General features: G+C 43.6%; 1 protein-coding gene across 1 annotated transcript; it reads left to right on the top strand.

Moving 5' to 3' along the window:
* The first annotated feature begins 2,064 nt into the window (after nt 1-2,064).
* LOC137545239 (piggyBac transposable element-derived protein 4-like) lies at nt 2,065-3,666 on the top strand. Its single transcript, XM_068266360.1, has one exon. The coding sequence runs from the start codon at nt 2,065-2,067 to the stop codon at nt 3,664-3,666; it is 1,602 nt and encodes a 533-aa protein (XP_068122461.1).
* The last annotated feature ends 8,916 nt before the right edge of the window (nt 3,667-12,582 follow it).

Genomic DNA, 12,582 nt, shown 5'->3' with positions numbered 1-12,582 from the left:
TTGATTGTTGTGTTTGCTGGGGGTCCGGAGAAATCTTGCTGCACTGCTGATCCAGACATAAAATTACTAACATTCACAACAACCCTACTGCTATAATAACCTTAACAAAACCTTGTTAATTCTTAAAATGCAATACTTATCATTCAGGGCTAGATGATATGTACAGTAATTACCATGGCTAAAACAAAATAGAATTGTTGGTACCCATATCATTTTATTCAGATGTTAGGCAGTGGCATAGCAATAAGGGAAGCAGAGATTGCAACCTAACCAGGAACCTGGACCTGAGAGGCCTACATGGGACCCTCTCTTCTAGTCACTGCATTAGCTCTTTATTGATGTGGTAATGATAACATCTCTATGTGCTTTAAATAGTGGTAATTAACACTTCATGGCCAATAAACAATTGACTTTTTCTCCTGCGTTTTCTCCTGGGTGATATTTTTACACCTTATCAAGAAAATGTCTTTTAAGCTGCCAGCAAGAAAGAAAATACTCTGAATAGTTTTGATAGTACTTTTTCACCAACTGTTAGGTACTTTTTCAATAGTAAAATGCTTAAAAGTTATTTAAAAGAGAAAATGAAAATTATCTCCTAGGAGATAACTTAGGAGAAAAAGTGTATTGCATATGGTCCCATTTCTTCTTCTTCTTCTTCTTTTTTTTGTTTTTGTTTACACTAATCTTGCATACGGGATGTCCTTAAAGAGGAGCTTCAGCCTAATGAAACATACTGTCATTAAGTTACATCAGATATGTTAATTACAATAGATAGGTAATATAATCTCTTACCCACCCTGTTTTAAAAGAACAGGCAAATGTTTGTGGTTTCATGGGGCAGCCATCTTTTTGGTTGAAAGGAGGTGACAGGGAGCATGAGACACAATTCCAACTGTCCTATGTCCTGACCCCTCCCAGCTGCGCGCTAGGCTTCAAATCTCAAATTCAAAATAAAAAAAAATTACACCAAAACAGCAGAGTGTGAACAACTACATCAGAAATCCCATCATGCTTTGCACAACATCAGGAGAAAAATGTCCGGGCAGATTTCTTCTGTGCAGCTAAAAATGAGGCTTGGGTAAGAAAAACAAAGTTCTGATGCTGTGAAACTATTAACCCTCTGGCAGATAATCCCGACACTGTATCGGGGTGAAAAAAGATGCCCATTTAGATAATCCCGATACAGTGTCGGGGTAAAAAAAAAAAGTTTCCCAGCACTTTACCATGGGTTGCCCTGGTACAGGGTGCACAGTCCCCTTTCTCCGGACGGTCCCCAGTGTCTCTGATGCCTTCTGGTCAGGACGAGCCTTCAGATCCCGCCCTCCGATCCCGTCCTCTGGTCCCCTCCGGTTCGCATCTCTTTCCGCATCTCTTTCCGCGTCCCTCCACCCTGTTGTGCCCTCCGATCCTCTCCTCTGGGCCTTCCGATCACGTCCTCTGGGCCACCGATCCCGTCCTCTGGGCCACCGATCCCGTCCTCTGGTCCCCTCCGGTCCCTCCTCCTTTCACGTCTCCTTCCTCCTCTCCTTTAGCCACACGCAATGACGTCGCACGTGAAGTCGACGCTAGGGGGCGCGGCGGTAAATTTTAATTTGTATTGGATTGAATACACATGTATCCAATCCAATACTCAGTAAAAAATAACAAGTTTGAAACAGTATAAATAAAATGACACATAGGAAAAAAAAAAACACCATTTGCTGTTTGGATTTTGCTGGTGACACTTGCACTGATATTTCTGCTGATTTTTCTGGTTTTGACCCTTGCTTGGACTATCGACTATTCTATCGACTGCCGCCTGGATTTGACCCTTGCTTTTTGATAACGACAACGCTTTGATTGCCGCCTGGATTTGACCCTTGCTTTTGGATAACGACGACGCTTTGATTGCCACCTGGATTGACCCTTGCTCCGAATAACGACTACGTTTTTTCTGCCGCCTGCCCTGTAATGGCTTCCAGCTCCCGTAGACGCCTCTCCCCGCGAAACCTGATGCAGGAGTTTGACGACAGCGAGGATGAGCAGCTGTTATTCTGAGACTCAAGTGACAGCTATGTGGCGAACATGTCATCATCTGACTCAGAGTCTGACAGCGATGACTTCACCGAAGAGGTTGAGAGCATCCGCACATGGATCGCTAAAGACCCTACCCAGAATAATCCTGCCCCCCCGCGATTCCCATTTACAGGCGAACCCGGCCAAAAAGTTCCCTGTGATCCTAACCCCCTGGCCTATTTGAAACTTTTTTTGGACGAGGCCATAATCCAAATTATAGTGCAGGAGACCAACCGCTATGCGGAACAGCAGCCTGGTCCATTCAGGAGGTTTGCTAGGGGAAAAAGGTGGGAACCAGTCACCCAGGATGATATATGGCTATTCCTGGCCATCCTCATCCTCCAAGGGGTTGTGGGGAAACCCCGCCAGACATCATATTGGAGCACCAACCGACTGATTGCTACACCTTTTTTTGCGACTGTCATGTCAGAAAACAGATTTAGCCTCATCATGAAAAACCTGCATTTCATGAATAATGAGACCTTTGATGAGGCCACCCATCCTGTCCCCAAACTGTGGAAGATCTACGACCTATTTCAAATGGTCATACGCAAATTTCAGTCCGTGTATGTTCCAGAAAGAGACGTTAGCGTAGATGAAAGCCTAATGGCGTATAAGGGGAGACTTGCCTGGAAACAGTATATCTCTTCCAAGCGTGCCAGATTTGGGATAAAATCGTTTGTATTGTGCGAATCTAATTCCGGATATATTTGGAATGCCATTATATACACTGGTAAAGGCACACAATTTGACCCCAGCTACAGCCAGTTTGGCCTTGCATCTGCCTCTGTCCTCTCCCTCATTTCACCGCTTCTTGGTCAGGGATATTGCCTGACCACAGATAATTACTACACCTCCCCTGAACTATATGAACACCTCATCAGACACAAGACTGATTCATATGGCACTGTCCGGCCTAACCGTCGCAATCTGCCATCAGCCTTTTCAGCTCAGAAGCTGAAGCCAGGGGAAATCACAGCATGGCAGAAGGGTAAACTGATGGCCCTCCGCTGGAAGGACAAAAAAGATGTTTCCGTTTTGTCAACAGTCCATAACACTGACACTGCTGCAGCCAAGAATCGTGCTGGGAAGACAATCCAGAAACCCCAGGTCATTCTGGATTATAATCAGACAATGGGTGGGGTGGACCGTGCTGACCAGTGCATAACATTCTACCCCGTTGTGCGCAAACAGCAGCGCAAATATTACAAAAAAATCTTTAGACATCTGGTGGAGCAGTGTCTTTGGAATTCTTATGTCCTCTACAAGAAACAAAATGACAGGCCTCTTCCTCACTTTGACTACATTTTGAAGGTTTGTGAGGAAATATGCTTACAACATCAGCAACCACATGCTGAGGCGAATAGACCAGGACGTCGTGCCTCCTATGTCGTAAATCCAGTGCGACTAACAGGACGTCATTTTGTAGAGCATGTGCCACCCACTGAGCGCAAAGCAACACCTACCCGCATGTGCGTGGTGTGCTGCTCTAAGAGGGGGCCGAATGGAAAAAAGGTGCGCAAGGAGACGCGCTTTTACTGCCCTGAATGTGATGTAGGACTTTGTGCTGTCCCTTGCTTTAAAATATTTCATACTCAGGAAGTGTATTGATGTTTCAATACTTTTTGTGCTGCAACTGCTGCTTGATCTGAATTAAGATGTTTTGTTTACGTATTGTTACTATTAAATGTTTTTTTTTGCCATGATTTTCATGTTTTATTATTTTATTATGCTTAGGATAAGCACTAGAACCTTGTTTGCTAATGATTTGGTAAGTTACAGGCCTGAAATATTAAAAAAAAAATTCATTGGAAAATTCCATAGACTTTTTTGGACAGAAATTAAGGGAGAATTGAAACGCCCAGGAGGTTAAAGAAACACCAAGCCTTTTCAGTGCTGCCGAGTAGATTTTTAGTCTGGAGGTTCACTTTAAAAGGATCATTTTGGTGGTCTGTATCATGTGATTGCAGTAGGGCCCCACAATAAAAATCTGCACTGAGGCCCATGGCACATGCTATGCCATTGATCTTATGATAGGAATGTAAAAGGAGAATGTTCCCTTTTGATGTTGATGTATATGTTGCCTAATTTTTTTTTTTTCGTTTTCTCATTTTAGGTGTAGTTATCTTCCACAATTATCATCCTATTACTTATTCAGTTTTATTTAATTGGAATTTATTCTTACACCAATGGGGAAACATTTGCTGAATATTCCTTCCAAGTCACCACGGTGTTGGATTCTAGCTTGCCTGTGCATTCTTCACGCTCCTCCTAACCTACTGTATGTTTCCTAATTTGCCCATCTAGTTATGCTAATTAATGACTAAACAGTATTTACTAAACAATGTTTTAAATACTGTAGGATTAATTTAATCAAACATTTTAAAAGGGCTGTAATTAATCTTGTGCCTGTTAATGAACCAAGAGGTTCCATTCTAGATTAATTTGATTTATCATGTAGGCTTGACTTTAGAAAATGAACAAATGCCGAGCTTGATACTGAATTGACATATCTTTAATTACAGAGTGACCAATTGCTCCCTGCAGTATGCCAGCCACATAGCATTTGGCTCTTAAGAAATAGTAATTATATGCCTACGCTTCCATCAAACCTACATAACAACATTTTTATTTCATTTGTAGTCCGTGAATTCGCAGATTGTTCATGTGCTGCTGTCAGAGTCAAAGTGCAACAATGTTTTTCTGCACTTTGTATCCTAAATGTGCCCACTACCGGTTTAGCAAACGACCATCATTCAGTTTGAAAGAAAATATAGTATTTATGCAATTCATACCACTAAAGAATCCAACTTGCAATTATAGCTCCATTAGTTATGATCACATCTATGAAAAAATCCTCGGAGCCAAGGATCATTTCTTTAAGGAGACAATAGGATAGTTCAAGATCAATTGGGCCCATCAGCTTATCTGTTGTTATGCAATAAAGTCTGAATATTTTGATCAAAAATATGATAGTTTACTAAAAATTGTCTTCCAAAATTGTATCAGGCCTTGACTTACATGCACATTTGTACACTGTTGTATTGATGTGTGTATAGTAGATAGCTAGATAGATATGCTTTTTTCTGAAGCAGGTCTTTTCAGCACACTATACCTGTCACGCAGCGCAGGATTTAAGCTATAGCTGTAATGTAAACTAAGGGTATAGCTCCACTGTCCGAACCTTTTAATTACTGTTATTCAGGCACCGGCAATAGCCAGATCCCAATCTTAATAACATAATCCTGGAGGTTATCTTGCATAGGTAGTGCCATCCCTTGGGTCTCTCTGCACTCAAATGAGTCACGATGGGATAACACATGACGTACTCATTTTTTTTCCCCTTTAACCTCCTTTTGCTTTTCCCAACCTCACACACACGTGTACACACAACTTCTTTTCCTCTTATTGATTCTTTTTATAATATTTTTTTTAACATGAGTATCTCTGATATGTATGTATTGCAATTATTCCCTTTTGTACTTAAAATTGTACTGATGAAGGTGGAGTAGAGTAGCAGAAGGCTTATCTATCTCTCCAATGATTTTGATCTTTTTGCATCTAGGAAGTACATTTTTCTCCACTACATCTAGTAAGTACAGTAGTAAGTTCCTACTCTAAAAAATTGCATTCTTTTAATTGTTTTATATGTCATACAGTCACTTATTTAGTCATTTTTGACAAGTGTTGCCAGAATTCTGTTGAATAGGCTACAGGCACTTGAGGTAAGAGTTTACCTAGAATCTCAGTTTAACAAGTAGATCCACCACTGATATGGTGTTAGGTATGCAGGGGTTTCAGGGAGAGTATAAAGTACAGAGGTTGCCACTCTCTCTAGAATGGGTTAAACTAACTAAGGCTTTCAAACAAGTCAGCAAACCAGGGCTATTTGTGCTCCTGGAGAACATTGCTGTCATCAAAGTATGCTCTCCGTCGCCATCTCTTGTTACAAATAAATAAAGGGCATTGTTGTTCCAATGGTTCTGTTTTGAAACTTTTCTAGCATAAAAGGTGTCAAACAAGTATGTGGTATTGAACCATTTTTAAAAGATTGTTTTACAGATGTCTTTTAGAACCTCTACAGATGGCATTTGGGTACTTATCCGTCAGCCGGGCGCATCCGGCAGGTGGCTAGTTGACGTAACAATATGTCTATTAAAAAAAGTGAGTTAATTAAATGACAAATAAGCCGGCGGCAATGTAACAGATCAAGCCGCTTTGTGTCTCGCTCTCCTCCCCCTTGCCCTCTCTCCTATAGAACACTGGGGGGGGGGGAGGACATGCGTGTCCCCTCAGAGTCATTAGTCGCGGCAGGGAATCCTGCTTGTTTTATTGCGACAAACGACTCTGGGGGGACACGAGTATCCCCAGGGCTGCCAGTGTTCTATAGGAGAGAGGCCAAGGGGGGAGGACAGCAAGACACGAAGCCGGCGGCTTGATCTGTTACATTGCCGCCAGCTTATTTGTCATTTAATTAACTCACTTTTTTTAATAGACATATTGTTACGTCAACTAGTAATACAATTAGCACCACCTGCGGTGGTTACAATCACAGTTTTGTTACGTGAAGCTTGCATGATTGAAATTAGCAACAACAGCGCCACCTGTCGGATGCGCCCGGCTAACGGATAAGTACCGGCATTTGTTTAAATACCAAAAACAAATGATTGCTTTCTTAAAACAGAAAGTATTTGCGATAATTCAGGTTGAAGTGGGCTTCAAGATGTCTCCCAGTGCATAAATGCTAAAATATGCAAACTATTAATTGCTGTCCCTGTGAGCTAGCCACACCTCCAGATCCACTAGAATGCAATGACACGTCAGCTTGTTAATATTACAGAGCCATAATAATCCAACAGGCATACAGACTGTTTCAGATTGCGTTAAATACCAAGATAATGGGAAACCATTGTTTCTGGTTCTCCTGTAAGCAAAACGAAAGCTGCCATGTGTCTTGAAACATATCAGAAACATGGTGTTTGTAGGCGTACGTTAAAAAGGGGCGCTGGGAAAACGGCGCGGGGTTTTGAACGATAAACATGGATAACGTTTAAAAATATAATGTACTATATTTCGTTTAAAAATAATGTTTTGTAAAGTTATAAATCATTAAATAATGTGCATGAAATCGGCAATTGTGAAAACGTTAATCTTCCGTTTAAAAAGTGAAACGTATAATAACGTTTAAAAAAAATTAGTAAGTAACCCTCCCTGTACCTACCCCTAACCCCTAGACCCCCTGGTGGTGCCTAAACCTAAGACCCCCCTGGTGGTGCCTAAACCTAAGACCCCCCTGGTGGTGCCTAAACCTAAGACCCCCCTGGTGGTGCCTAAACCTAAGAACCCCCTGGTGGTGCCTAAACCTAAGACCCCCCTGGTGGTGCCTAAACCTAAAACCCCCCTGGTGGTGCCTAAACCTAAGACCCCCCTGGTGGTGCCTAAACCTAAGACCCCCCTGGTGGTGCCTAAACCTAAGACCCCCCTGGTGGTGCCTAAACCTAAGACCCCCCTGTGATAAGCATTAATAATGTTTCAAAAAAATATTGTGCGTTTTTTCGTTTAAAAATAATCTAAAAAAAAAAATGTTTTACTGTTTTTCATTTAAAAGTAATGTTTTAAAAAAATATTGCAGTTTTTCGTTTAAAAATAATATGAAAAAATGTATACATCATTAAATAATGTGTAATCATGAGAAGCAGTTATAAAACATTAAAAGTCTCCGGGCACCGCTTTTAAAACGTTATTTTTCTCCGGCGCCCTTTTTTCCTGTTGGGCGCCCATTAAACGATATTAATTATGGGAGTGAATGGCAGCGCCCGATTTGTCCACTAGCCTCCTGCCCTTTTTTCCTGTTACCGTTTGTAGACAATACAACACTTTCACCTGCACAAAGGATGCTCTCTGGAATTGAATTTACCATTTTTAATTTGTATGTAGAGATTGTGATTCCAAAATCAGACATATTTATGTACTCAGGATGCCAGATAAATGTGTTCCTTTAGTGCAAGTAACTATACCTTGCATGAGGTTTAAGATTTCACCTGTATTGGTTTAACCCAGGCTTTCTCAACCAGGGTTCCCTGGAACTCCAGGGTTCCTTGAGTACTCTGCAGAGGTTCCTTGGCATTTCCCCCCATCATGGGGGTTGGGGAAAGTATGATAGAGAGCACACTATAATAGGGTATCATCCTGACTCAAAACTTCTCACTATAATAGGAGATACTAAAAGAAGCACTAAATTGGTGGTCAGAATAATGATGAGCACATTAATAAAAAGCATTAGAATTTGTCATAAAGGGCTCTGTAAGGGGGTAGTGGCATAAATGACCACATCAGCTTTTAACCACCCTAGCGTTCTGGACGAGCTGAGCTCGTCCAAGAAAAAGTTGCTGCTAGTGTTTAGGACGAGCTTAGCTCGTCCAGCGCTGTCCCCACTCACCGCTGTGCAGTGCATGATTTCCGCCGCCTTCTCTGTGCTGCTGCGGCTGCTGCGGGGCTCCCTCTCCCTCCTGCTGGGCTCTGATCGCCGGTCCCAGGCTCCCCAGGCTCCCCCGATCCTCCGGTCCCTGCTCCCCTCTTCTCTCCGCAAGCCTACGGAGATCCGGCAGTCAGGGAAGATGGCGTAGCCCAGCCACTACCTCTGACGCCGGCTCCTGCGCCCCCTAGTGTCCGTCGCGGCGACAGCATCATTGGATTACATAGGGAAACAAACTCTATGTAATCCAATCATGCTAGTGTAATTCAAAAAGTTGTTTGCACAAACACAAACACCTGTCAGCTCTCAATAAAAGCCCTGAACAGTTACTTGCTCTCCCTCTTTCAGAGTCCCCAGCGTCCAGTGTTAGTCTGTTGTCAGCTAGCATCTGTGATTTCTGTGCGATTTCTGTGCGATTACTGCTTTTTTCCAGCCTTAGCTTCGTTCATATTACTGTCAGATTGCGTATTGCTTTCCGTCTTTTTCAAGACGCTGTGATCCCTGTGCGTTTGCTTTTGCTGTTTTTTTTTTTTTTTTTTTGTCGCTGCCCGTGACCCCGTACCCTGCTTGGGGTCATGGCCTCATCCTTCCGGAGGCGTGTGCGTGACGAGGAGTTGCTGGATGTCCTCGAGGCAAGCGACAGCGAAGACGAGCTCCTAGAGGAATCGACAGACAGCGAGGTTCCCGGTAACCTGTCTTCGGAGACGGAGACCAGTGATGAGGAAGCCGAGGAGCCAGTGACGGTCGCACGCACCTGGTGTGAGCTGGGGAGCCCCACTCAAGCTCCGCCACCCAGGTTCCCCTTCACAGGGGCACCCGGGCAGAAGATCGCGTGCGACGAGAGTCCGCTGTCCTTTCTGGAGCTCTTCCTGACTGATGACGTCATCCGCAAGATCGTTGAGGAGACGAATCGCTATGCAGCGCAACATCAGCAGGAATCTTCTCTACCCAGGTTCTCGCGGAGCAGGAAGTGGGAACCTGTGACCAGCAACGACATCTGGATGTTCCTGGGGCTCGTCATCCTCCAGGGAGTTGTTGGTAAGCCGCTGCAGAAGTGGTACTGGACCACTAATAAGATCCTCAGTACGCCCTTCTTTGGATCTGTTATGTCCGAGCCACGGTATACCCTCATCATGAAGTATTTGCACTTCGGAAACAACGAGGAGTTTGATGAGGCCACCCATCCCGCACCCAAGCTGAAAAAAATTTGGGACATATACCAGATGATTGTTGCGAACTTCAAGGCTGTGTATGTTCCAGATCGCGACATCACGGTTGACGAAAGCCTCATGGCATATAAGGGGAGACTGAGCTGGGTGCAATTTATTGCATCAAAAAGGGCACGCTTTGGGGTGAAGTCGTTTATGTTATGTGAGGCCAACTCCGGGTACATCTGGAACTCTGTAATTTACACGGGCAAAGGCACCAAATTTGCCCCTCAGTTCAGCCAGTTTGGGTGTGCCACCTCCTCTGTCCTAACCCTAATTGAGCCATTGCTGGATCAGGGGTACTGCCTGACGACAGACAATTTCTACAGCTCCCCTGAACTTTTTGATTACCTGGTCCAGAATAAAACCGATGCCTATGGTACCTTGAGGGCTAACCGTCGCAATCTGCCGTCGGCCTTTTCTGCCAGGAAGCTGAAAAAGGGGGAGGTCGTTGCCTGGCAGAAAGGCAAAATGATGGCTCTAAGGTGGAAGGACAAACGTGATGTATGTGTCCTCAGCACTACGCATAATGCCGAGACTGTCCGCACCACCAACAGGAGTAAACAGGAGGTGGATAAACCCAAAGCCATACTGGATTACAACAACACTATGGGGGGTGTGGACAGGGCTGATGGAGCCATAACTTTCTATCCGGCTGTCCGCAAGCAGCAGCGGAAATATTATAAAAAAAAATTTCCGCCACTTACTTGAGCAGTGTTTGTGGAATGGCTATGTGCTCTACAAGAAAAGCTGTGTAAGGCCTGTACCCCACCATGACTTTGTCTGGCAGCTGACGGAAGCAATCTGCATGAAGTACCCCCCACCAGAGTCAACATCTAGACCGGGGCGCAGGGCATCATATGTCGTGAATCCGGCACGGCTTTCAGGGAGACACTTTGTGGAGTACTTGCCACCGACCCCACAGAAAGCAAACCCTACAAGAAGGTGCGTTGTTTGCTGCAATAAGAAGGACAAGGATGGCAAAAAGATGCGGAAGGAGACCCGCACTTACTGCCCAGATTGTGACGTGCCACTTTGCGCATTACCATGCTTCAAGATCTACCACACTAAAGAAGTGTTCTAAGGTACACTTGTACCCTGTATAATTTTGTTTCTGCCTTCATTTATTTATTTCTGCATTGATTTATTTATTTCTGCATTTTCTTTATATTTCTGCATTGAGGAAAAATGCAAGGTATTTCAGTTAGTTATTAATAAATTTTATTTTATTTTTGACAAGAATTAGTGTTTGACACTTTTATTATACTCAGGATGTATACTAAACTCTTGCTTGGCTCATTTTGGTAAGTTACAGGAAAAAAGGTGCTGAAAATTAAATGTACCGCTTTTTGCACAGAAATCCTTGGGAATCAGAACGCCGAGGTGGTTAAAGACCATGCTAGGGGTTCCTTGACATCAAAAAAGTATTTTCAGGTTTCCTCCAGGGTAAAAAGGTTGAGAAAGGCTGGTTTAACCAATATAGTTATTATGCCAAGTGTGAGATTTTATTTGAGATAACTCTTTCCCTATGTCTATTACCACTTACCAGTACCTATTTAAACATGTGAACACAGGTCTTCCTCAATATACATTTACAGATATGAACAGGAAATAATTGAAAGACCTGAACAAATGTTTGTCAGCATGTCTGGAATACAGTACATAGAAGGAATGGGGAAGTTGACCTTCACAGTCACTCTGGATGTTGCAATGCAAAGTAAATGAAGATGATCTATGATTAATTGCTAATAGCTATTGGGAAGTGCTGTTACACTTAGCAACAGAGCTAAATATCATATCAAAATAGTTTCCTATATGCAGCAATGAAAAAAACTTTATTTGTTCTGTAACTTTATACTAGAAAAATCCTTCAGACAACTTGGTCATATCTCATTGTAATTCAATAAAAACACATTACCACAAATTGGTATCTTGGATAGCCAGAGCAGTGGTTGCTTTAAGTTTTGACCGTGTATGCCTTTGTTGTATATCAATCATAAATAAGACAAGTACACTAGAATAATGCAAGGCCATATTTCACAATGCTCTTGAAAGTGCCTGTCAAAATGAGCAATGATGTGACCATGATCAAGAAGGCAAGTGATAATAATTGATGTGGAGGGAAAAAGTCAGTTCTTATATCTGCATAAATACAGGTCTGATATGCCTCCTCTATAAATTATGTGTAATACTATTCTATCTGTAAAAAGAGAATAATAATATATAAAAACAATAATCAGTAAGTTTGGAATTAGGATGACACCATTAATGGCTAACTTTAACCACTTCCATACCATGAAATTGTGTGCTGATCTGTGCTGCGTGGGCTCTCCAGCCCACAGCACAGATCAGCTAGCAGCCAGGGTGATCAGACTTCCCCCCTTTTTTCCCCACTAGGGGGATGTCCTGCTGGGGGGTCTGATCGCCGCCGGCTGCTTGCGCTTGCGGGGGGGGGGCTCTTCAAAGCCCCCCTCCGCAGCGCTTCCTGGCCTCCTTCCCCTTCCCTCCCTCTCCCTCCCCCTGTGAGTGGCGCAGGACGGATTTCCGTCCTGCGCCTGATGGGATAGGCTTTAGCCTATCAGATGCCGGTGATCCCCGGCCAATCAGAGGCCGGGGATCGCCGATCTCCTCTACGGCGCTGCTGCGCAGCAGCGCCGTATACATGTAAACACCGGGGAAGATCTTCCCCGTGTGTTTACATTTACCCTGCGAGCCGCCGATCGGCTCGCAGGGTGTTCACGGAGACACCCTCCGTGAACTGACATGGAACCCATGGTATACACTTCAGGATTCAGGGGCGTATATATACGCACCGAGAATCCGGAAGTGGTTAAAGTAGACCTG

Source organism: Hyperolius riggenbachi, chromosome 2 (genome assembly GCF_040937935.1).
Source record: "Hyperolius riggenbachi isolate aHypRig1 chromosome 2, aHypRig1.pri, whole genome shotgun sequence".
NCBI lineage: Eukaryota > Metazoa > Chordata > Amphibia > Anura > Hyperoliidae > Hyperolius > Hyperolius riggenbachi.
The sequence above is the reverse complement of the archived record's forward strand: the minus strand, read 5'-3'. Positions and strand labels throughout refer to the sequence as shown.

Coding starts and splice junctions, on each gene's coding strand:
- LOC137545239 (XM_068266360.1), top strand. CDS start 2,065: ATGTCATCATCTGACTCAGAGTCTGACAGCGATGACTTCACCGAAGAG.